Below are 23128 nucleotides of genomic sequence, written 5' to 3'. Positions count from 1 at the left end.
TTTTATGGATTTTAGAAGATTTCCCTGAAAATTATGAACAATTAAGAACATAATTTTACACCTTCGTTTTAAATTGATTTTTATGAACACGTATGAACACTGTGGTTTTGTCCCGCCCATCGGACTCTCAGCATATCGGTTGGCCCAGACACCAGGCTTTTCTGCATGATGATTGGATGATCCGTCTGAGGCTGAATCTTCTTTTTGATTGACAGCGACATGAGCCAATCATCAATCTGATGGTGAAAGCATCCTTTTCATTCATTCATTCATTCATTCATTCATCTTCTGTACCGCTTGATCCTCACTAGGGTCGCGGGGGGTGCTGGAGCCCATCCCAGCCGTCTCCGGGCAGTAGGCGGGGGACACCCTGAATCGGTTGCCAGCCAATCGCAGGGCACACAGAAACAAACAACCATTCGCACTCACACTCACACCTAGGGACAATTTAGAGTGTTCAATCAGCCTGCCACGCATGTTTTTGGAATGTGGGATGAAACCGGAGCACCCGGAGAAAACCCACGCAGGCCCGGGGAGAACATGCAAACTCCACACAGGGAGGCCGGAGCTGGAATCGAACCCGGTACCTCTGCACTGTGATGCCGACGTGCTAACCACTTGGCTACCGGCCCGCCCCATCCTTTTCATTTTTTTTGGAAAAGGAACGGAGAGTAGAATTCATGCGTCACTAAACGGACACATTTTTTGATGTAGGCCGAAATTGAGCTTCCTCTCCTTGACAGTCCAGCATCCGCCACTGATACAATGAAACCAAAGACCAAAAATTTGCAAAGGTAAATTTTGCAAGCTGTACAGACGAGGTGCGGAGACTGTTCACGTTGGTCAGTCACTCCAATTTTAATATATGCGAAGCCGAAGCTACCGTAGCCAATCAGGATGCAGAACACAATTCACTGTTTTAAAAAAAAGCATTAAAAAACTGCTGTTATGTTGATTAAGACTTGAAAACACCACAGCATCAAAGATTGAGGTCTCCCCAAGTTCCAGTTCAAATTTGACAATTGTAAAATGTTGGGCACCGTTCAAATCTCCAGAAATTCAGCTTTTAAACGATGTATAACATGTTCACACGCGTACTCAGCTGATGACGTGCATTAGCGATTTGTTTTGACAGATGACCTAAGACCCCTTGGTGGGCCATCCTAACTTCAAAAGCATAAAAAAAGCACAAAAAAAAAAATCTGGTCCCCTGTTGTGAAAAATGTCTTGCTGCAAACATGATTTCGTTGTCGAGGAGTTTCCCTGCATCCCCAAGCTCAAGTCTTACATCAACAATACTTGTCGCGCGATAACATCAGCTAGGAAAAGTGGAGTTGAATCAATTTGAAACATTGCTGTTCTTTCTTATGTTGGAAAGGAAGCACTAGCTGGACTTAATGACATAATCCAAAAAAGGTGAAGGAAAGGTGATTTAAGGTTAGGAGATGAAAATTTCGGAAGAGGACCCAGACCTAAATCCCATAGAAAATCTGCAGAGATCTCAAAAGAGTAGTTGGTAAAAGGTACACTTCAAATCTGAGATCTGGAATCGATGGGGAAAAAACAGTGGTCAAAATAACAGCAGAGATGTTTAAGAAACTGGCAATTTAAATAGAGTGATTTTTTTTAAACAAACAAAAATCATTGGCAAAATCCTTGTATTGAGCTGTACAAGGCTTTTAATGTAATTTGTCATGGTCAGCCATGTGAATGATGAAAACATTTAGAGAGGCATCTAGTTTAGATGTAACTAAGCATTCGAATGTATTGTGGATATACGACCAATATTTAGTCATTCCCTGCAAAATAGGAACTGGATGCATCAGAATACAGGAGATCAAAGTTTCACATTTGAAAGCTGATACAAAAGACCCAGGAAGAAAAAGTTAACCATTCAATGCACGGTTGTAACCTCGGGTGTCATCAGGATGAATCATTATTGTTATCATCATTTGTAGGAAAACACATTTGTGTGACCAATTCTACCATTGCTGTTATTCACTGGTGAGGCCACTTTTTCCATTTTAAGATCAGAAAGAAATCATCAAGAGGTCATCATCATCATTCCCACAGGCACCAGTTCGCTGCAAAAGACCACTAGTTGCCCATGGGCCTTTTCAAAGAAGGAAAAAAAAGCACACCAGGGAGAGGTGTATTTTTATCTTGTTGCTCTTGTAAAAATAATAAATAGAATAAAAATACCAGCACTTATCAGTGATTAAGTCCCACTTGCATTCGTGTACTGTATATATTTGGAAATGTATTATTAAAAAAGAAAAGTATTGCTCAAAGGTCAGGATTGGCGCACATAACCAAATCATAGCATTCAATGAGATAATTGACATATCTATAATTTTGGCAAATTCATTTTTGCATCATAGCTAGTGTTCATATGTAAGGTGCTTTTCTTCTGTGGAAGATGGTCTTACATATTTCACAAGCACTATTTGTAAGTACAGTAATGCATAATGTATGAAAATGTGACACCAACAATAACATTCGGAAGAGCTTTTTTCCCGTAACATTTCACAAGTATTCAATGACACAGAACATGCACATAACGGAAAAAAATTGAATGTTAATCACAATTCCCAAATTTTCAACAGCTTTATTTCCTACTACAAAGTAATGTCTGCGATGAAATGGGACAGGGAGAAGTCAAGGCTTAGAAGCCATTATGTTCATAGGCTTCCATACTAAAAGCCGCATTGTGCATCTCATGACACACAAACCTCTGGCTGTCCCACAGCGAGGTCGCTGATGCTATCCGCCGGGGCATCTTCAGGAGCTGGATCGGACCCACCATCGGATCTTTCTGGGACAGAAGTCTGACCAGTCACAGTTCTCCTAAAGAGACGCATGCTCATTTGGAGCAGCTCGCTGTCCACCACAGGATTCATGGGATACTGTTTGGTGAGGCCCTAACAGAGGATGACGACAAGTTGCGAGGTTAAAACACCAAAACTTAGTCCCACTCCAGCTGAGAAACAATGAAATGAACGGCCCTTTTAATGATTGCGGTCAGTTTACCTTGTCATTTTTCAAGAGCTGCTTGCGGATGCCGAAGTCTCTGCGGGCAGAGAGAGCCTTGCAGCAGGGCCCCAGGTTGCTGAGTAAACCTGCCCTCTCCACTCGTCTGTTCAGGGCTGCCATGTTCAAGGCCCCGAGGTCATGCTCAAACAGCTTGTCGGCATCTGGAAAGGATGCATAACTTAGGTTTGTGTTTTAGGACTGGTACACTCAGATGGATTTTTTGTTTACCCCAAATCTTAAGAGATTGTAGTTTGTTGTTGTTGTTTTTTTTTTTTACAGACAACACATCAAGATTAAAAAAAAAAAACCTGTCAGGTGTCAGACTTAAGTGCACTTTATATAGTGTGCTCCGATAATTTCAACACAGAACACCACTGATCTGGAGTTTAGTTCGATAAGAAGAAAATTCACACAATCAAATCTGATATAAGAGAAGCAAAGAGGAAGAAACTGGGAAACAAGACAACAAGGAAGACAACAGGAGAGGAGGGACTTACATTGATCTTGAAATTCTTATTAGGAAAAAAAAAATCCATAAGGAAAAAAACCCCAAACCCGCATCATATAAGCACTCTCGGGCTTCTGAGAGGTCCAAGAGCTGGTCCTCCATTTCTGAGGGACATTGTGTTTCAGGTAGGATCATATATTTTTGTTGTTCATTCCTCAGTCATGTTACTTCTTGATTGGCTACATTCTGTTTCACATCACAATTCACGGAGAGTCATGGCTTGGGAATTATGCTTTGCACAAATGAACATTTTTGTTTATAATTATTGAACATGTTTAATACTTGTCAGCCTGGTCCGTCTCAGACTTGATGGAGGAAAAAATCCCTCATGACCACCCTCCAAGAACAGGTCATTCTTAAATCATCATTTTACACAAAATGAAATAATCTCATGTTTGTTACCCTGGGTAAGGGCAAAAATCGGGACAAGCCGTACTATACATCCATGCAAACAAAAATAAAAAGCATGACAACCATGTATGGATCAGCAACAACATTTCTAGGAAATTCTTCCCTGAGCCATCTCCTTATGATGGAGGGGTTAGTGCTGGGGTGGCCAATCAGTCAGAGACGAAGAACCAATTTTTTGTTTACTGTTACTGCAAAGAGCCAAATCATACCCTTCCTCGTGCACACGCGTTCACACACACGCGCGCACACACGCACACACACACACGCACGCACGCGCGTGAACACACTCATGCGGGTGCCCACCAGTGCACTCGCGCAGATATGCACGCACACCACGACAAGCAATATTTGGAACGGGCCGAAAATGAATTAAAGCTAAAGATACAAACAAACAAATATTTTTTCCCCACAGATTTCCTCCTCCTACCCCTTGTGGTCGACTTGGGACCAGTTCTCTGGCTCAAAATCAGAGGTAATTCGCTGACTAGCTTAGCGCCGTTGTTTGCGCATGAGCAGTGATGCAGTCATCTGATTGGTTGCCCTCTGTGTCAATCAAGTAACGGGATTGATGATAGGCTGACGGAGTATGTTCTGTGTAGTTAGCACCTTGTTTGAATGGCATCGCCACTGCCGAGGCGTTTTCGACGCTTGTTGTGTGAAAGCCCGGGAGCCGCATTGAATTGGCCAAAGAGCCGCGGGTTGGCCACCCCTGGGTTAGTGCATATAGTAGAAGGAGCTTTATGCACCCATGACAAGGAGGTTCAATGAGAGGCAGCAGACAAAACATATCTAAAAAGACCCCCTATGAAGATAATCACAATTGGAAAACGTTTTTAAGGATTTGAAGGACGCAGCCTGCAAACTGTCCTTCGGGAATTTGAAAACCACGTGCGGTCGAGTCGCACAGAGAGTGACATAATGCGGCCGAAAATGTGGACACAGCCATTGTCTCCGGGCTGGCCGAGGAACACCACAGGAAAGAGCTGGATGAAGTAGCCGGGGAGAATGTGGGCTTCCCTGCCTAAGTTGCTACCCCCGCAAACCTCCCCTTGACCCTGGATAAGTGGAAGAAGATGGACAGAAAGATGGCATCCGAGGACAAATACTACTCAATCCTTTAAAATGAAGGTTGATAAGCAAGAAGTGTAAATAGGAATGAGCACTAAACAAACAAACCTACAAAGACACGAACAAAAGGAATGCTCAGATGCAAACACTCACCTTTTGGGTCATCCAGCTCTGCCTTGCACACTTCTCTGACCTTCTCCAGGAGCGCAGTCCCAGCAAGTCGTTTCGAGACGCCCGCCCTGAGCAGAACAGCGCCTGGGGTGAAGCGCAGGAGAGCTGCTCCAGCCGCTCGGGGCTCTGGCTTCTGTTTGGGCATCAGACTGGACCAGTCCACATCAATGACATCCAGAGGGCCTGATGACACACGGAGGGGAAGGGGCAACTGTCATGAGAGCTGCGACCTCTGACAAATAAGAGACTAAAGATATGTCGCGGTACCTGTAATTTTCTCCTCATCCTGCTGATCGTCTTTTTTCTGACTGTCAGCAAGTATTTCATCAAGCTCATCATCACTGATTGGTTCGTACTCCTCTCCAACAGATGCCACTGACTGGCTGTCGTCTTCCTTCCCCTCCTCTTCTCCTGAATGCAAAGTCCATGCACGCACCCACACACAAACCTTTATGAGATGCACAGCAGATATAAATTGGGTTTGATGTTGACGATGATTTGTTGTGTCTTTGAATCTTGAATAGTTAGGGAACCTTTTACATGTTTGCATATTAATAAACATGACAAAAGCGACAGACATACCAAGGGCTACCTCGGCTAACCGTGCACCAGGTGCACAAGCACTTAAGTGCATCAAATTTGAAAGCGCATCACATTCTACACTGCAGTTTTTTAGGTTAAATCTAAATAAATAAAGAAAAAAAGTATTTCGAGAGCTGAGTCCATGATTGAGTAAGGAGACTTTTTTTGGCCCCCACATTCTCTGTCGGCAGGAGGGTTACACATTTATAACCTCCGATTTTTTTTCAATTGGACTATTATGAAATGTGGGACAGGCGTGCCCAAAACGGGTGCACCACCTTGAATCGAACCATAATTTTTGTTGAATCATTCCACTTGAAAATGTTACGTCCTTGAATTGTTTTTGACCCCGTTTATTACGATATGTAACGAATCGAGAGGTGCACACCCTTAAAATGCGTGTGGATTTTTACCGTCAATGCTGTCCATCTTCTCCATCTCTGACTGCTCCCCCACAGGGTGGCTGTTGCTTGGGTTCTCGGTTTCTGGTGGGCTGAAGGCTTCTCTTGGCAGGAGGGGCTCATAGTCACCTCTGTCTTGCCGCATCAGGTCGCCTCGCCCTGCAGCTCTGGGGTCACAGTGGGGGGGCAAGTCCAGCATCATCAATCTCTCCCTCTCTCTATCGCCGCTCCTTTCAGCCCTGCTGTCCCGTTCCCGCTCACGCTCCCTTTCCCGCTCATTCTGCTGAATGAGTCCCTCGGTTAGTAAGCGTTCCCTGTCCCGAACGTCCCTCTCCCTTAGAAGGGGTTCACGAGCAGGACGCATGGGGGGAGGAGGCTCCCGTGCCCTGCCAGGCCAGTCCCTGGATTCTGGGTCCCAGTCTCTCTGTTGTTGAAGAGGCTGTTGAAGAAGCAGGGCTGGCTGCTGTTGGCGGAGGTCCTTTCGGTCCCGCTCCCGATCAAACTGCTCCCTGTCACGCTCTCGTTCTCGACTGTCGTAGGAACCGGCACGGGATTGGGACCTGCCCTGCCTCTCAGAATCAGGGGAGCTACGCCTGGAGCTGTGGCTGCGAGAATCCTGGCGGTCTACAAGGCAAGCACAGTCAGTGTTAGGGTGGTACATGTAACCTGCTGTCTCATGCTCAGAGATTATCTCATTACTGACCTGAAGAGGTACTGCGGCTTGGCTCGCCTCTCCTCAACTGGTCTATTCGCGATTTCCTCTCTGTACCTGGTGGGTCACTCACTGCAAGCCTTTCCCTTTCTCTCTCCCTTTCCCGGTCAAGTGTGCCACTGCCCGGAAGCCGCCCCCTACGGGCACGTGTTGCCTGCACGTCATCTCGGTGGGCCGAATCGTTGGAGGGGGACCGCGGGCGCCTGGATGACGCGCGGCTTTGGTTACTTCCCATGCTGTTGCTGCGCGTCTGCTCTGGAGGAGGCTTGCGCAGAAGGGGCTGGGACATCAGGGGCTGTGGCGTCAAAGTCTGCAGCAGCATCGGAGGATCTTGCAGAAGCAGAGGGGCGATCGGAGGGGGGTTGCACCGGTCTCTGTCCCGACCCAACCTGGGGCCCCCACCTCTTCGAAGAGGCTCAGGTGGAGGGCGTTCAGCAGAAGCGGAATCCAGTTGTCCTCCTCGATCTGAGACCTCCTCATCCGACCAGTCACTGAAGGTGTCCATTTTGGAGAGTTGGGCTGGCTCAGCATTGCCGGCAGAGCCACGACGACCTGGTCTCATGGAGGGAGGCGGTGTCCGAGGACCTCTCTTCCTCTTTTGTGGCTGATGCGCTGAAGAATCCTCCTCCGATGCCTCAGAATCTCCTCCGCGTTTCCTCTTGCGCTCAAGCACTTTCCTCTTTGCTCCCTTCCTTGGTGAAAGCAGAGACGGAGGACCATCTGTCAAAGCAGAAGCCACGGGACCCTGGTTGAAACGGTCTCCAGTTAGACCTTTGCCACCAGATGCGTCTTCCTCTTTACGTCCTTTCTTCATCCCCTTCTTCAGTGATTTGGTTTTCTTTTTGCCTTCCTCTGGAGGCTGTGACACAGCGACATCTCTGTCTTCGTTCTCGGCTCCCGCAGCAACAGAAACGGGAGGCGGTGTGGAGTCTTGTGGGTCTCTGCCTCGGCTGCGAGAGTCAGTGTGTGTATCTGACAGCTGATCAGCTCGCCGGTCACCTCCCCTGTTGCGCTCACTTCGGGGCTCCTGGTCGTCATGGCGGCTGCGTGCATCCCTCTTATCTCCAGCTCCTCTGCGCTCCTCGTCCTTCCAGTGGCTGGGTTTGTCATCGGATATCACAGGCCTCGCTGGTGAACGCAACAGGGGCTCCAGGGGGCGCACCACCTGGCTGAGCACGCGATGCTTATCCACACCTGCACATGAACATATCACAAGAACTCAGACTTATTAGGTAGCAGTATAGTCTCTGGATATGAAATCCTCATTCCCAAAAAGGATGTGTCCTCGCTAAAAGAATTTCCTACTGTCACTTGGAGGTGGACACACAGGGCTGGGGAGGAGGGGCTGTGGGTGGAGCTTGGCCAGCCCTCGGCCAAGTGGACGCTCACTTTTCTCATCTGTACTGTTGTAGCCATCACTGTCTGCAGGACTCTGGTCACGCGTCCCTCGTTTGGGCGAAGGTCGGGGGCTCGGGCTGGTCTCCAACCTGGGGCGCTTGCGGCTGGAGGACATGACGAGGAGAGTAGTTTTAAAAACGACTGTAATTTCTGGACTATTGAACCCCCCCAAACCCCTCAAAAAAGGCCACACTGGTCTACAAACCGCGGGTGTCAATGTTGTAACATGGAATATTTACAAAGAAAGATGTTACACAGAAAGACAAAAAATATATATATACAGTTCTCAAGATGAACACATGTAGATGAAAATCCTTCCAACCACCCAATACTGTATTGCCCTTCATGAGCATTTTTTTCTTTGAACTCATGTATTTTATGGTCCCCGAATTTGCTGGTATCCACGCTCAAAAGGTAAAGTAGTGACTGCATCGTAATTTGATAGACAGGGATTTCTTGTGTTCAGACACCTATTTTTGTGTGAAGACAAGTTCTCTTACTAACAGTTTTGGCTATCATAAAACAAGTGCATTTTTTCCAAAATGAGTTGGGGTGAGGAACAAGGAAACAGCCGTGAATTAAAAAATAAAAAGTTTTGAATACAGCGGCACATAACGAACACTGGTGTCTTAGACTGCTGTGTTCAAAGCAAACTTGAGAAAAACGAACCATGTAACCATGGTTTTCACTGTTGTTGATGGACAGTAATATTGTGTGAGAGAATATGTGCCAATCATCTTCGATCTTGCCTTGGACAACATCGAAGATGATTGGCGCATATCCGTGAAAATACATGGTTTAAACCGTGTGGAAAAAACTAGCGGCTTTAATCTTCATGCATACATGCCTTGCTTTGCGGTCGTCTCTTGTCTCTCGAGTGGTCCGGTCGTCGCGGGCATCCTCCCTCCTCTCCCGCCTTTCCTCCCTTCCCCGCTCTCGCTCCTCCCATTCTCGCTGCCGCTCTCTCTCCCGCTGCTCTCGTTCCCGTTCGCGCTCCTTCCTCTCTCTCTCCCGTTCTCGTTCTTCACGCTCTCTTTCCCGCTCCCGTTCTCTCTCTCGCTCTCTCTCTCGTTCCCGTTCTCGCTCCCGCTCCCTGGCGCGCTCCCTTTCAGCCTCTCGCTCCTTTTCTCGCTCCTTTTCCCTCTCGCGCTCCCTGTCTTTCTCCCGTTCCCTCTCTCGCTCTCTGTCTCTCTCGCGGTCTCTGGTCCGGTCCTCCCGTCTCTCTTCTCCTCGGTCTGTCCTGCGCTCATCCCTTCGTTCGTCCCTCTCGGACTCCTCCGATCTTCTCTGATGTCTGTTTGGGGAAGCTGCCCTTTGATCTAGGAAAACAAAAGTTACAATTGTTAAGCAGAAAAATGTGCATTTTCTTTTTGCAAATTAAAATCTGATCTGTCAAAAATAAAAACACATGACCAAGGCAATTCTGTTGCACAAGGTACTATAAGGCCTTTAAAAAAAAAAAGAAAATATTGTTCTCTTTTTGTAATTTTAGTAAGCTTTTATTTCTGTTCTTTTGGTTTTAAAATGTATAGTTTCTTTTAATATTGTACTTTTAATCAGGCAAAGCCCATTGAGTTACCTTGTCTATTAATTGTGCAATATAAAAATATAAATAATGTTTCCTTACAAAAATGCATATAAGTGGTGCACTTGTGCATCAAAAAATTTTGCGGCATAGAATATAAAACAGTCGCCTGATTTTAGCTAAACAACTGCAGCTCAGAGTTCCTCGGATTATTTAATCTGAAGCAATTGAAGATCTCAGGTCAACTTCAGTGTTTACTTCTGATGTGATCTATCCCGATTTAGTTATTACACATGCCACTATACTGAATCAGAACAGCCATTTTACCGACATGTGCAGAGCTAGAGTATGTTAATATCACCTGATTTATGTTTGTATTATGTTTGTATGGTGAAGACACAGAGACATAGGCTGCTCATAAAACCGTATTAACAACAATTCGACTTCTACCGGAAAAGTACCATTCATGTTTTTAAATCGTTCAGTTGTTTGATTTATTATTGTCTAAGCGTGCAAAAAATGTTAAACTGTGAAAGTTTGCATTAAAACTAGAGCTGTCAGTTTAGTGCGTTTTTATTGGCATTAATTTAAATGAATTTTAACTGGATTAATTTTTTTCTCGCGAGATTAACGCGGCATACGTCACAAGCGAATGTTACGGTGCTCTATAAATACACCAGAAACAAAACAACACGCGCGCTGCAGAAGTCCACGCCCATGTCTGTTTTGCCAGCCATGGCAGCGCTTAAAGATTTTATGAATGGAAAGTTTACTTTTAAAAAGTTGCCAGATTGCTCCACTGACAAGGCCAAAGTTACCCGTTCTTCTCTCTCTGTGTATCATACAGGTATACGATGTATGCCACTGACACGATTGTAACTTGTTTGGAACTATTTTGTGTGGAAGGTTACAGCGTTCCGTGTCCATATAAATAGAGCGGGTGGAGCTTCTCTGTGTTCGTCTGACAGTGACAGTGCGCTGCTGTTGTAGCGACCAAGCGAAAATTAAACGTCTCCAGTGTTGTCATCGAACCAAGTGTAGTCATCCGAAATGAGGTAGACACAAAAACCGGAGAGAGACTTCGGCACAAGAAGGACCAACATAATCAACATAGCCTGACTGTGTTAGGGGGAGTGAAACCCCCCTCTTTCAGAATGGTTTGCCCCAGCAGCATGGAAGTGCTTGCGCTTGTTTGTATGGCCGGCAGTTTTGAATACAGCGGCACATAACTAACACTGGTGTCTGGGGTCTCGTTATTCTCCAACAAACATACAGAAACAGACTGCTGTGTTCAAAGCAAACTTGAGAAAAACAAAGTATGTAACCATGGTTTAAATCCACTGTAGGCTGAATACTAGTTTACATTAGATGTGCACTTTATAATGTTATATTGCTCTGTTTTGATTTCATTAAATAAGATGTTAAAGCAGCTGTTGTGTGACAAAATATTTTTTTTCACTGTTGTTGATGGACAGTAATATTGTGTGAGAGAATATGTGTGAACAACTGCTCCAAGTGAAAAATGTTCATGTAAAATTGAAATTGTTATTTCAGTAAATATTTGCATTTGGCAAATAGAAAACTGATTCATGATTCCAAGTTGATGAGAGCATTAAAATGGGGGAAAATAGGACAAAAATTGTAAAAGGAAATTCAGAAACGATAAAAAAATGTGTGAGTAATTACGATTAATTTTTTAGTTCGAGTTAATTATGACAGTTGCATTTTTAATTAGATTAAATATTTTAATCGTTTGACTGCTCTAATTAAAACGAATCTCTCAGTCACAGCGCCGAGTACCATCCCATCCCTGATATAAATGAAGTATATGATCATATACTGTACTGACCTTGAAATCTCACTCCTATTTTGGGGTGATGTCATATCGTAGTACAATTCTCGAAGGTTTCTCTATTATTTTTCTGGACCACACTAAAAAATTGTTTATAAAGTCCGTGTGGTGTGCCCGCCCAAAAATACCTTTTCGAACTCTCACCTCTCTCACGATTCTCCCTGCGGTCTCTTTCACTGTGACCGCCTCTCCTGTCGTAAGAAGAGTCTCGGAACTGGTCACCTCTTCTGTCTCGGTCGGAAATTCTTTCTGTGGTACTGCGTTCTGTGCTCCGTTCACGTGCACCACTGCTTCGAGACTCCCAATTGTCATGACTGCTGTCCAGCTGGCTCCCTCGGGAGTTCCTGTTGGAGCCTGATGGAGGAAGACATTTGACACTGTATATGACACACAAGCTCTTGCATTATCCGCCGAGATAGTCACGCCTTGCCTTTGTCAGAGAAATCACGTCCCCTCCCACGGCTGTTTCGCTCTGTTCTGGTCTCTGTTCGTGCTTCTCTTCCTCCTTCTTCCCGGCCATGAGTTCTACCATAACTCCTGTCTTCCTGGGCCATTTCTTCCTTTCTGAGGGTGTCCATCCGGTCCCTTTCTTTCTCTTTATCCCGCTCTCTCTCCCTTTCTCTCTCTTTCTCACGCTCACGATCTCGTCGTTCCAATGACTCTCGACTCGAGCGGGTTTCTGTCCTGCTTTCTCGAGTTTCCTTCACATCTCTGCGGTCACGAGGCTCCCTTGTCATTTCGCGTCCTCTATGTCGGCCATCCCGTCGCTCTCGGACATCCCTGGCATCTCTGTCGTCGCGGCTGTCCCTTGATAAGCCCTGCTCTGAATCGAAATCCCAGTCATCGCGGTTACCGTCCTTGTCTCCCTTCCTGCGGCTTTCTGTTTAAAAGACAAAGGAAAAAAGAAAAAGGATTACTCAAACATTTTCTTTGCCTCGAAAGAAGAAATTCCATCTTCCAGCGACAACAACAGTAGGATTCTGCTATCGAGTAAAGCATAGCAAGGTTCCACAACTCTGCCATGAAGGATCCTATCTTAAAAGCACACTGTTGTAGACCATTCATCGTAATTGTAAAGTAGCACTGAACAAGCTTAACCATCGCCACAGGATGCCCCATCAAAACTCTATGGGCCAAGCGTCTTACAATAAATTGTCGTAACCAATCAACTGTGCATGTTAAAGCTTCTCCACCTAACTTAGCATACCTTGGGCTATCAACACATTGCTAGGCAGTGATAGAGTATGAGTGCGCCGTGACTATTGAGGGAAATGTGTGAACGATAAAGAGCAGGCGAGTGGGACAGTCACTGCTGGATCTTTTTATTTATTAATTTGTGGGTCCTCACGTCCACTGCCAGGGTGCTATCAAAACAGTCTAAAAAGCCATGACAGCCGTGACACAGCAAGATCACGACACCAGACCCTGGTTTAGGTGAAAATTTAGATGAAAATATTGTTTACATTAAAGTCAGTATGGTGTTCGTTAAGGCTGCCAAGATAAATCGACTAGTCGTGAGGACATCGACGATCAAAATCATCAACAATTAATTTAACAGTCAATCAAACATCCATCATCTACCGCTTATCGGGGGTCGGTTCACGGAGGCAGCGGCTTCAGCAGAGAAACCCAGTACCCGCAGTGAAACTGCGACAAACACTCACGTACAAGCACGCATTTCACACACACTGGTGCCCGATAATTGGAATCTCTACTTCTGTGAGACAACTCAAAACGAATGGGGAAGAACACAAAAGACATGTACCATCTCTGCGATCATGTCTGCGCTCCTGAGTGTGTGGACTCCTCTCTCGGTCGCCACGGCTTCTCTCGCGACCTCTGGAATGGTGGAGGGCAGGACTTGATTTGTCTGATCGGCGATGGGGGGATGACGCATCTTGAGACGTGGCAGGAGAACGGGAGCGCTGGGACCTTGGCGGAGAAGAGGCCGCAACTGTAGAGCTGCGGTGGTAGGTGGGAGAAGATGAGCGCCGGCGGCGAGGAGATGGCGTATGTCGCTGGGGAGAAGAGTCAGAGCGGGAGGAAGGAGAGTGGCGGTGGGACGGCGTAGGAGTGCGCTGGTGGCGTGGAGGTGTTGGAGACCTACAGATAGAAAGACGAGGTTAATTCATCAATGCTCTGCTCCTGAGCCACCTAACCGCATTCAACTCATGAGCTGACCTGCGTGGAGCAGACAGGAGAGCGGTCTTATGTGAAGCAGCTTTGGGAGAGGAGGACTTCTTGCGGACTGAGCGTGAAGATGACACGCTACCAGAGCGCTCCTCCGAAGTCATTGAGCGCTTCGCCTTGTGGGAACTGTCAGATCGGTCCCTATGAAAGAGCAAGAATTTTCAAAATTACAAATAGCGAAAAATAGGTATTGCTGTGGTGGAGTGAGGAATGCAATCCTTACCGACGTTTCTCCTTCTTCTCTTTGTGCTTTTCTGCATCACGTCCTCGGTCCTTCCCCTCTTTCTGCTTCTCTTCGCCCTTCTCTTTGTTTTTGTGCTTGGCTTTGTGCTTCTTTACAACCACGGGGATATCCAGTGGCACTGGGGGTGGAGGACTCGGGGTACGAGGCCCTTTCTTCTTACTATGAGAACCTTTCGACGTCCTGATAGAAAGACAAAATTCACAAGAGCAATAAGTCACCATATATGCTTCTTTCCTGTATTTTTCCCATAACAGAAACCTTAACATAAGCCCCATTTTTTTAAAAATGGGGGAGCCCCCCCCCACAAAGTTGGGGGGGGGGGAGAGAGAGAGAGAGAGAGTGTTGAGGATCATGTAGTCACACTCCAACTCATGTTAAGTTGCAGTGAGCATCATCACACCAGCCAACATTTAAAAATGCCTCTGACTCATCGACAAAAGTCATACTTGACAAACACGTTTTAGAGCTAACTTTACACTACTACTTGGTGGAATCGGGTCTAAAGAAACCTACTTTGCAGTTTCTGCGACAGGGGATGATGCAGATGCCTTCTTCTCTTTCTTTCCGGACCCTTTAACTGCACTTTTTTGTTTTGGAGAGGCACTGGACTTCTTGGGCGGAGAGGAGTCTCGTGAACGCAACGGCTCGGGCGAGGCCTGAGAATCAGAATCATCTTTAGTGGCAAAATACATAAAACACATCTGGTATTTGACACTGGTAGTTCTTACTCTAGCACTCAGGTAAAGCTAAATAGACGTGATAACAAAATATCCGCCTAAGGCATATGTACCAATACAAAATACAGCAAAGTCATTAACTAATTCATTGCCAAACAGGTTTTAAATCATTTTTTTTATACTACAACTGTCGAACAAGATCCACGGGTTAACTTGTTAATTCGAATACATTGCTTCTAGAAGTTGTCAGGACAACAATCGACTGGTTAGCACGGCCGCCTCACAGTGCAGAAGTCTGGGGTTCGATTCCGGGCTATGGCCTTCCCGTGTGGAGTTTGCATGTTCCTCCTCCGGAGAAAAAAAAAGGTAATTGGAAGCTATCAACTAACATGAGCCAGCTGGTTTACTTAACTCTGCAAGCAGCCAAACAAAAGCGTCCTGCTTAGACATCCCCTTAAAAAATAAAGAGGAGCTTATTACTAGTGATAGCCAGGGGTTATTGAAATTTTAACTTTTTAAAACCATGGTGAATCATCTAACCGCTAACTGGTAGATGCCCATTTTGTAAGTAAGAGTGTGAATGTTTAATTCAACTCATTTAACGCAAGGGTTACCGCATTGGTACAATTGTTTTTATAAAGTAGATATGTGGTTACCTGTATATCCGTGTCACGGTGATCTGTGTAGTTAAAGTTGAGTTTTGGTAGTTGAATAAACACCAAGTTTTGAATTCAATGAAAAATCATGTTCATTAATCATGATTTCTGTATTACTCAAAAGAACAGTTTTTATCATATTTTCCATCATCACCCAACACCAATAAATTCAAAGTCCTCATCCTCTGTATCAGAATTGAACAATTGTGCAGGTATCGGTAATCCATCAAAAACGCCGCATTCCCCCTCGTTGTCAGAGTCACTCTGAATGCCATGTGGCTCCACAGAAATGATGCCGGCTTTGCCAAAAACTCAAACAACAGTGCAAGCAGACACGTTCGTCCAAGCAGCCACAATTCATTCGCACATTGTGGCGTAACTCGCCCAGCACTGCCTCTTACTCTTTGTAAAGTTGTGTATGCCATCGCATCCATTGTTCCCATGCCATTCGCAACTTTACTTTGAACGCCCGGTTGATGATAGTCGTGAAAATACGGTATTTGTTACTTCTCACTTCTGCCACCAACAGAAGAGTACAAAACTATGCAAAGTGACAAAGTGAATACTACAATAACTACAGCAGAGGTGCGCATAAGGGACACTGCATGAGTGCAAGTGTAGTTTGTCCATGTGGACAGACAAGATGTGGAGGGGCTACGAAACCCCTGGCTCCTTACCTTGTGCATGGCTGTGGATCTTGTTTTGGTGGGTGTCTCGTCTTTTTTAATGACAATTTCCTCTCTCTTCTCTAAATTCTCCTGCTCCAGTTTCATCAGCTCACGTTGAATCTTCTGTCGTTTCATCTCAAGGGACAACTCGTAGTCGTAATCACCAATATCAGAGTCTGCAAATTCATCAAGAATAGACTTAAAACAGAGTCTTCAAGAAATAGACTTTAGTGATCACGCCCGTCCCCCCCCTCCCAAAAAAAATACAAATTCTGGTAAACCTTCGCGGTTTGTTTCCCACTCAATGGGCTCTTCTTCGCTGGCAGGAGTGCGCTCCTTAATAATTTTGATGTCCTCTTTCTCTCTATGTCGGCCCCTGGAAGAGTCTCTCTGCTGTGATTTGGGACAGGCACATAAACGCACACAACATGAATTCTTTCCATTTTTTAAATACCCCTCTTTAAGTTATCACCTTATTGTGGTGGAGGCTTTGTGTGTCCCTTAGGAGCTAAGTTGTCTGTGGATTTACTGTATGCCCCTGGCAGGGTCGTCCATGACAAACAGGTCTGAGGTGAGGGACAAGACAAAGCATGGCTCCAAGACCCATTAGAAAACATTTTGGAACTCGTCCTCCCTTGCCCAGACAGGGGTCACTCGGGCCCCTCTTTGGAGCCAGGCCCGATGGTGAGCGCCTGGGCCCACCAAAATATAGGGGAGGTGATGCATTAATAAAAGCCAATGATATCATCTTTCTTAGATATCTGCATAAAATGATAACATCGAGGAGCGATTGTCTCACTTCCCCAAAACATTTCTACCCCCTCCAACCTCACTCCTCTGTCAATCTCCTCCCTTCCTTGATGGAATTTCGAGTGGGAGGTGCTAGGATGTAAACAGAGGTTGAGAAACTAAAAAGCAGATGTTACACTCATCTGGTGCATTGGATTGAAATCAGTCAATGTTTAATTCAAAATGGGTGATCGACTCATGTCCTAATTTGCACCATCTATCAATAATGTCATTGATCGGATCAGCAAAATATAACATTCCAGCAAACAACCCCGTTCACTCTGGGGTCTTTCTCTGCTGCAATAGTGTTTTTTGGGAGCCCAAAGGCTAAATTCTTTTTAGCCTTGTGTTGTGGGAGCGGAAAGTCTTTGCGCAGGGACCCAGAGGTTAAGCGTCGGCGACCTGGACCATTTGGCAAACTTGTAAAAAGCAGTGCTGTATTGATTTATTGACTGGTACAAATTATGATTTTTTTTTTAAACGTCATTTAAGAAACTAGCTAGAGTATTGTGTTATATATTTAATTTCAACATCTCTTAAATTCAAAATAGATTTCATCACTCAACACAAGTTCGATGAACTTTCGGCTATGCACATTTAGCCAGTCACAGATCAAATTAACAGGCAAGCGCGTTGTTTGAACACGGAAATACAGTAGGTGCATTGTTGACACATGAACCAAGATTGCAATAGTTTTAGCGAAAGCCCCGGACACCTGAATGACTGGTGATGTTCATGCATTTTTTTTCATTAATGTCAGAGAAGGAGATGTTGTGAATATGGAAACATTACGTGTTATATTCAATGAATGTTTATGATGTTTTTTTTTTATTTGAGGGGTTTAAATGGTAATTTATTCCAATGCATTTTCTCAAAGGCAGGTAAATATAAAAATGGTTTCAATAAACGTATGGCACCAGCTTCTGATTAAATCTGTGATCGGATATATATATTTTTCTAAATTCACTGATCAAAAATGCTGATCTCTTCAAGCAGGGGTAGGGAACTCTGGTTCTTCGAGATCCATATCCTGCCTGTTTTTGAGCTCTCCCTTCTCCCAACACACCTAATTGATCAGAGCTCGCTGATGATCTGATCGTTTGAATCAGGTATATTGGAATAGGGAGGGATCTACAACAGGTAGAATATGGCTCTCAAGGAACCGGAGTTCCTTACTCCTGACTTAAAGCCACCTAGGAAACTGCAATGAGAAAAATTAGATGAGTCCCATGTCTCCTGGCTTGCCTTGGCATCCCATAGAAGAGTTGGACAGAAGTGGCTGCTGAGAGGGAAGTCAGCTTCCTTGCTAATCTTGCTGCCCCCGGATAAGAGGAAAAAATGCATGGATGGATGGCATTTTGAAATTATTGTGTTATTTATGAACTACATTTTCTCATTAAGATTATGCTTAATACCATAAGGATATATATCCGCACTGCTCCCATCTGATTTTAAACAACTGGTTGTGAGCAGTTGGAAATCCAAAGCAAAGAGTGAGTGTGCACTCACTCTTCCTGTGGGGGATGCTGGTTCATCTAAATCACGCTTTACACTGTCTGGGTCATTATCTTGTCTTTTATTCTTCATCCTCTCCCGCAAGTCACCAGTGGGTCTCTCTGCTGACCTGCTCCAACAAACAAACAGACAGACAGACAGACAGAGAGACAGACAGGCAGGCAGACACACACACACACAAAGAGCGGCGAGTTAAATTCAATCGCTCCAATGTACACTATTTTAATGAAGGCTACTCTGACACTGGACAATATCACAGCGCTAGCAGACAGGGCCATCCCTCCCTAAACTCAAAGTAAAAATTGTGCACGTTCACGTGAAGGCAACATAATTGGTCCTCATTCGCTTGAATGTCAGCAGAGGAACTTGAAAATCTTGATGGATCATGCAAGTTCAATGTATGGGAGCAGTTTGGCAACTAGGGGTGAAACGACTCCTTCAGTAATTCGGGTACCTCAAAAAAAAATAAAAATGAATGAGGATTTTCTTCGGTCTCTGCTCACACTTTATTTGGTGTGCGCCATCATCTTGACCAGTCAAGGAAGCTGCAAACACTCTAATAACGTAACACGTGTCGAAGGCAAACTTCAGAATAAAAGCTTGCCAAATAATACATTGACGCCAATACAATAGCCTTAGCAGGCTTTTGTTTTGAAGGTGGCCTGTGAGGTGATGTGACAGCTAGCTGCACTCATCTTTAACATTTTGGCTTGTCACAATTTTGATTGTAGTGATGAAGAGAGTTTGCAATTCACCCTCAATGGTTAAAGGAAAAGGGTGTCCTCAAATTGCACTTTGAGGTCTTTTTCATTCACGGTTCATGTATAAAATAAGAATTCATGCTGCCTTATAAGAAATCTTAATGGCTATATTTGACATTTTGAGCTGAACGTTTTTTTAATTTAATGAACAAAAAATGTTTTATAAAATAAATGAATACAGAGTTCTATTCATCTTGTTTTATTTTTTTGCTGATCCGAAATGATCTGTTGCACCACGAGCATGACAATTTTATTTATCGGCCTAGATGATATGTCAATGTTTAAGAAATGCAGTCCACATGTTTAGATATTATGTTTAATGAAAAATGTATTTGGATATGTTAAATAGTTAAAGTCCTAGATGTGTTTGAATTGACACACTTAACTTTATTTCTTTACTTTTAAATGTTTCAAGTCTGTTGTTAATGTGTTTATTATTGTCAATGTACGTTTTTTCTCTGTGATTCTGAATGTAGTTAGCTGTTGTGTTTTTAAATGCTTTTAGATGCCTCTGCTTGTGTGAATCATATTGAGAATCATTGTGTATGAAACGTACAATACAAAGTAGCTGCCTTGCCTTTAGTTTGCGGGATTTCTTAGTGATTCACACAGTACAGTGTAAACTTACATGTTTGCCTTACTTGAATGGCAGAATTATGTTCATGGTATACTGTTTTTCATAATAATTAATGCTTCATTTACCAATATCTTACTATCCTGTAATTATCAGAGATCTGATGTTGTTTACTTGAATAAAGATAAATTAATTGTTGAAAAATACATTACAAAATGACTTTAGGGAGAAAAAAAAATATGTTCCATCGCAATCACAACATTGAGGTTAAAAACAAATAAAAAATAAACACACAATTCCATTATTTTCAGCCTACTTAAAAACAAAGCAACATACCGGCTGAAATTAAATCCTTTGCCTCGTGGGTGAGTTCCATGTGTGTAGCGACAAGTGTTTCCGTAACTGCAGTTTCCTGTCTTCAGCCAATTTCTACAGTGACTCTGAAAGACACAACTGAGCATTTCATTTGACTCATGACAGTGGACAGCCCAGAAATTACATACCACAATCTGTGTTGTACATACATCAGCAGCATTACTTCCGGTGCTCGGGCCGAGTCTTTCAAACACGCTGGGCCGTCGCGAAGGGGCCGCAGGGTTGTTGGTGCTGCTGGATGCGGTGGTGCTGCTGCTATCGGATATTGTTTTTGAATTCTCCACTGTAACCTTCCGCCTGATCTTGGACATTCTGCAGGACTGGTGGAAATCATGCAAAAATCTGTTGTTACAGGTTTGGACAAACGCAACTATGATCTCAATACAGGCAGTTGAGGGGGGGGGGAGGCTTTTGTAAAGTTTAGAAGACACTTTGTTTTCTTTAGATATGACAGTTTTAAGAACTAATGGCATAAATCCATTCATCCGTTTTCCGACCCACTTGACCTCACAAGGGTTGTGGTGGGCTGCTGGAGCCGAGCCCAGCTGTGTTCGGGCAGTAGGCGAGGGTCACCCTGAACCGGCTGCCAGCTAATCGCAGGGCACACACAGACGAACAACCATCCGTGCTCACACTCACACCTAGGGATGTGGGAGAAAACCAGAGTACCCGGAGAAAACCCACACAGGCCCGGTGAGAACATGCAACTCTCCACAGGGAGCTGGAATTGAACCCGGAACTTCTGCACTGTGAAGTCGGCACGCTAACCACTGTACCAACGGGCCGCCATGTATCAAATATGTAAAATATAAATACTGTTAACATATATTAAACTTGCCAGTACCACTGATTTTTCTTGCTTTCAAAAACATCGATGATCCAATGTACTTTTTCTGTTAAATTGTGGTGCATTTGGTAAAACCATTTAAAATATGATTTAACAATTTGGGGGGACAAAAGTCCAAGTCCCTATTAAGTGGGGCTAACTCCATAAAACGCACTCTTGCTTGGCAAAGCAAAATGCCTCCTTGCCTATACGATTTAAATTGCGATGCAAACAGACCGACGGTGATTATTATCCTGCAACCTACAACAGTAAACTGCATTGAACCATTCGTAAACATGGACCTCATTAACGTTTGAGGCAAACAAACGAAAGAGCCTAAGCTAGCATAATGCACTTCGTGTTGTCATTGAGCGCGAGGCCTTCGCGGTTCCTAGCGCGTATGCTGCACAATGAACAGACAACAAGACCGCTCACCCAGGATTCTGAATCGGTGTCGCATCTACTATTATCCAGATATAAGATTTATTAACTGAATAAATTACATTTATTCCTCAAAGGCGAATTGTAATAGTTCCCGGGGAGTCCGCATATTGACGGAGGACGTGCGTCATAGACCACACTAGTCTTCTTTGGTGCGCGCGAAAGGCAATGCGAGACGCATGAATAATAGTATTCCGCCATCTAACGGTGGAAGTTGTTTTCCTTTTACAATGTCCTTCACTGGCACGATCAGGCCACAAATGACATGCTGAAAGCCATGTTGTATACAGTATCTGTAAGCGTTTGTTAAATTGTTGATTATCAATTTATGTTTGAACATTGCAGTATTGTCGTTGATGTTATTCATTCATTCATTCAATTACCGAACAGCTTTATCCTAATGTCAGCTTATGTTAAATTATTAATTATTTTCATTTTATATTTGAGCATTATATTATTTTATGTTATAGTTATCTAAATTATATTCTGTTTAATAATTGTTGAAACATTCTTATGTTGTTTGCGTCTGATTGGCTGAAGAGAAGCAGGAAGTGTTTTCGTGACTGAAAGGGGTCTTGTGTTCCCGGTCATCCCTTCGGAGGTGCGGAAGTTTATTTTTTACTTTCTCATTTTTAATAAACTGCATTCAAGGATTCCACCCCTCCATTTGTCATTCGTAAAGAAGAGCCATCCACTGAAAAACAACGAACCCCTCAACTTACAATCACTTGGGTCGCGGGGAGGGGTGCTGAAGCCCATCCCAGCTGTCTTAGTGTAGGCGAGGGACACCCTGAAACGGTTGCCAGCCAATCGCAGGGCTCGTTGATGTTAAAGTTACCTAAATTATATTCTCTTTAATAATTTCTTAAACATGTTTATGTTGAGAGCGTCTGATTGGCTGAAGGAAACACGAAGTGTTTTAGTAGCCGTTAAAGGAGTTGTGCGCTAGAAGGTGCTGCGGTGCAGTCGCCTTTTAATTCCCTTTTAATAAAACTGCCGGCGGCCCGGTAGTCCAGTGGTTAGCACATCGGCTTCACAGTGCAGAGGTACCGGGTTCGATTCCAGCTCCGGCCTCCCTGTGTGGAGTTTGCATGTTCTCCCCGGGCCTGCGTGGGTTTTCTCCGGGTGCTCCGGTTTCCTCCCACATTCCAAAAATATGCATGGCAGGCTGATTGAACACTCTAAAAATTGTCCCTGAGCATGAATTGTTGTTCGTCTCTGTGTGCCCTGTGATTGGCTGGCAACCGATTCGGGGTGTCCCCCCGCCTGCTGCCCGAAGACGGCTGGGATAGGCTCCAGCACCCCCCTAGTGAGGATCAAGCGGCTCGGAAGATGAATGAATGAATGAATAAAACTGCATTCAAATGATTCCATCTCTCCTTTTGCTGATTCTTAAAGTAGAGCTAAACACTCAAAACAACGAACCCATCAATTTACATATCTACTGTACTCATAAACCATTTTTGATTGGATTGAAATAAATAGATAAATAACAAAATCTGGTTTAAGGTACAGCCCTTAGATGCCATTCATTTGGACCTAAGTTTTTCTCGTGGTTCAAGACACAGCTAAAATACAGACCTGGAATTTTTATGAATGAGATGGAGAGCTGTTCTCATTATGTTTAATCCCCCGTGTATCCGGGTAATAAAAAATACTAGATTGAACTCAGTGTACACGCCACTGTAAAGTTCAAGCACAAATTAATAATACACACAAAAAACACACACTATTGAATTAATACTTTTGTA

General features: G+C 44.2%; 2 protein-coding genes across 4 annotated transcripts in view; one reads left to right on the top strand and one right to left on the bottom strand.

The window, feature by feature from the left end:
- Positions 1–23128, top strand: part of rpl31 (ribosomal protein L31) — a 237082-nt gene that overhangs the window by 11129 nt on the left and 202825 nt on the right. The gene's annotated exons all lie outside the window — the stretch shown is intronic.
- Positions 1642–21522, bottom strand: zc3h13 (zinc finger CCCH-type containing 13). 3 transcript variants are annotated; one of them, XM_052058673.1, is made up of 20 exons: positions 21372–21522; positions 20260–20430; positions 20072–20175; positions 18395–18509; positions 16378–16489; positions 16106–16272; positions 14609–14751; positions 14075–14275; positions 13843–13992; positions 13427–13764; positions 12092–12541; positions 11806–12015; positions 9132–9603; positions 8192–8388; positions 6878–8080; positions 6187–6798; positions 5459–5602; positions 5174–5374; positions 3031–3194; positions 1642–2921 (listed from the first exon to the last, which is right to left on the bottom strand). In XM_052058673.1, the coding sequence occupies exons 2-20, from the start codon at positions 20419–20421 to the stop codon at positions 2718–2720; spliced, it is 5349 nt and encodes a 1782-aa protein (XP_051914633.1). In that variant the 5' UTR covers positions 20422–20430; positions 21372–21522; the 3' UTR covers positions 1642–2717. The 3 variants fall into 3 exon arrangements, with proteins under 3 accessions (XP_051914633.1, XP_051914634.1, XP_051914635.1); XM_052058674.1 differs by having other exon boundaries at positions 8276–8388; XM_052058675.1 differs by lacking the exon at positions 21372–21522 and having other exon boundaries at positions 20072–20188; positions 20260–20401.

This window comes from Hippocampus zosterae, chromosome 2 (assembly GCF_025434085.1).
Source record: "Hippocampus zosterae strain Florida chromosome 2, ASM2543408v3, whole genome shotgun sequence".
NCBI classification, from domain to species: domain Eukaryota; kingdom Metazoa; phylum Chordata; class Actinopteri; order Syngnathiformes; family Syngnathidae; genus Hippocampus; species Hippocampus zosterae.
The sequence above is the reverse complement of the archived record's forward strand: the minus strand, read 5'-3'. Positions and strand labels throughout refer to the sequence as shown.

Bases quoted from the DNA above. Each gene is read 5' to 3' on its own strand.
- zc3h13 (XM_052058673.1), bottom strand. From the start codon at position 20,421: ATGTCCAAGATCAGGCGGAAGGTTACAGTGGAGAATTCAAAAACAATA. The intron at 5,603-6,186 runs GTAAAAATCCAC...CTTTGCATTCAG, and splicing joins GAAGATGGACAGCATTGACG to GAGAAGAGGAGGGGAAGGAA. The intron at 3,195-5,173 runs GTGAGTGTTTGC...CATCCTTTCCAG, and splicing joins AGAGCTGGATGACCCAAAAG to ATGCCGACAAGCTGTTTGAG.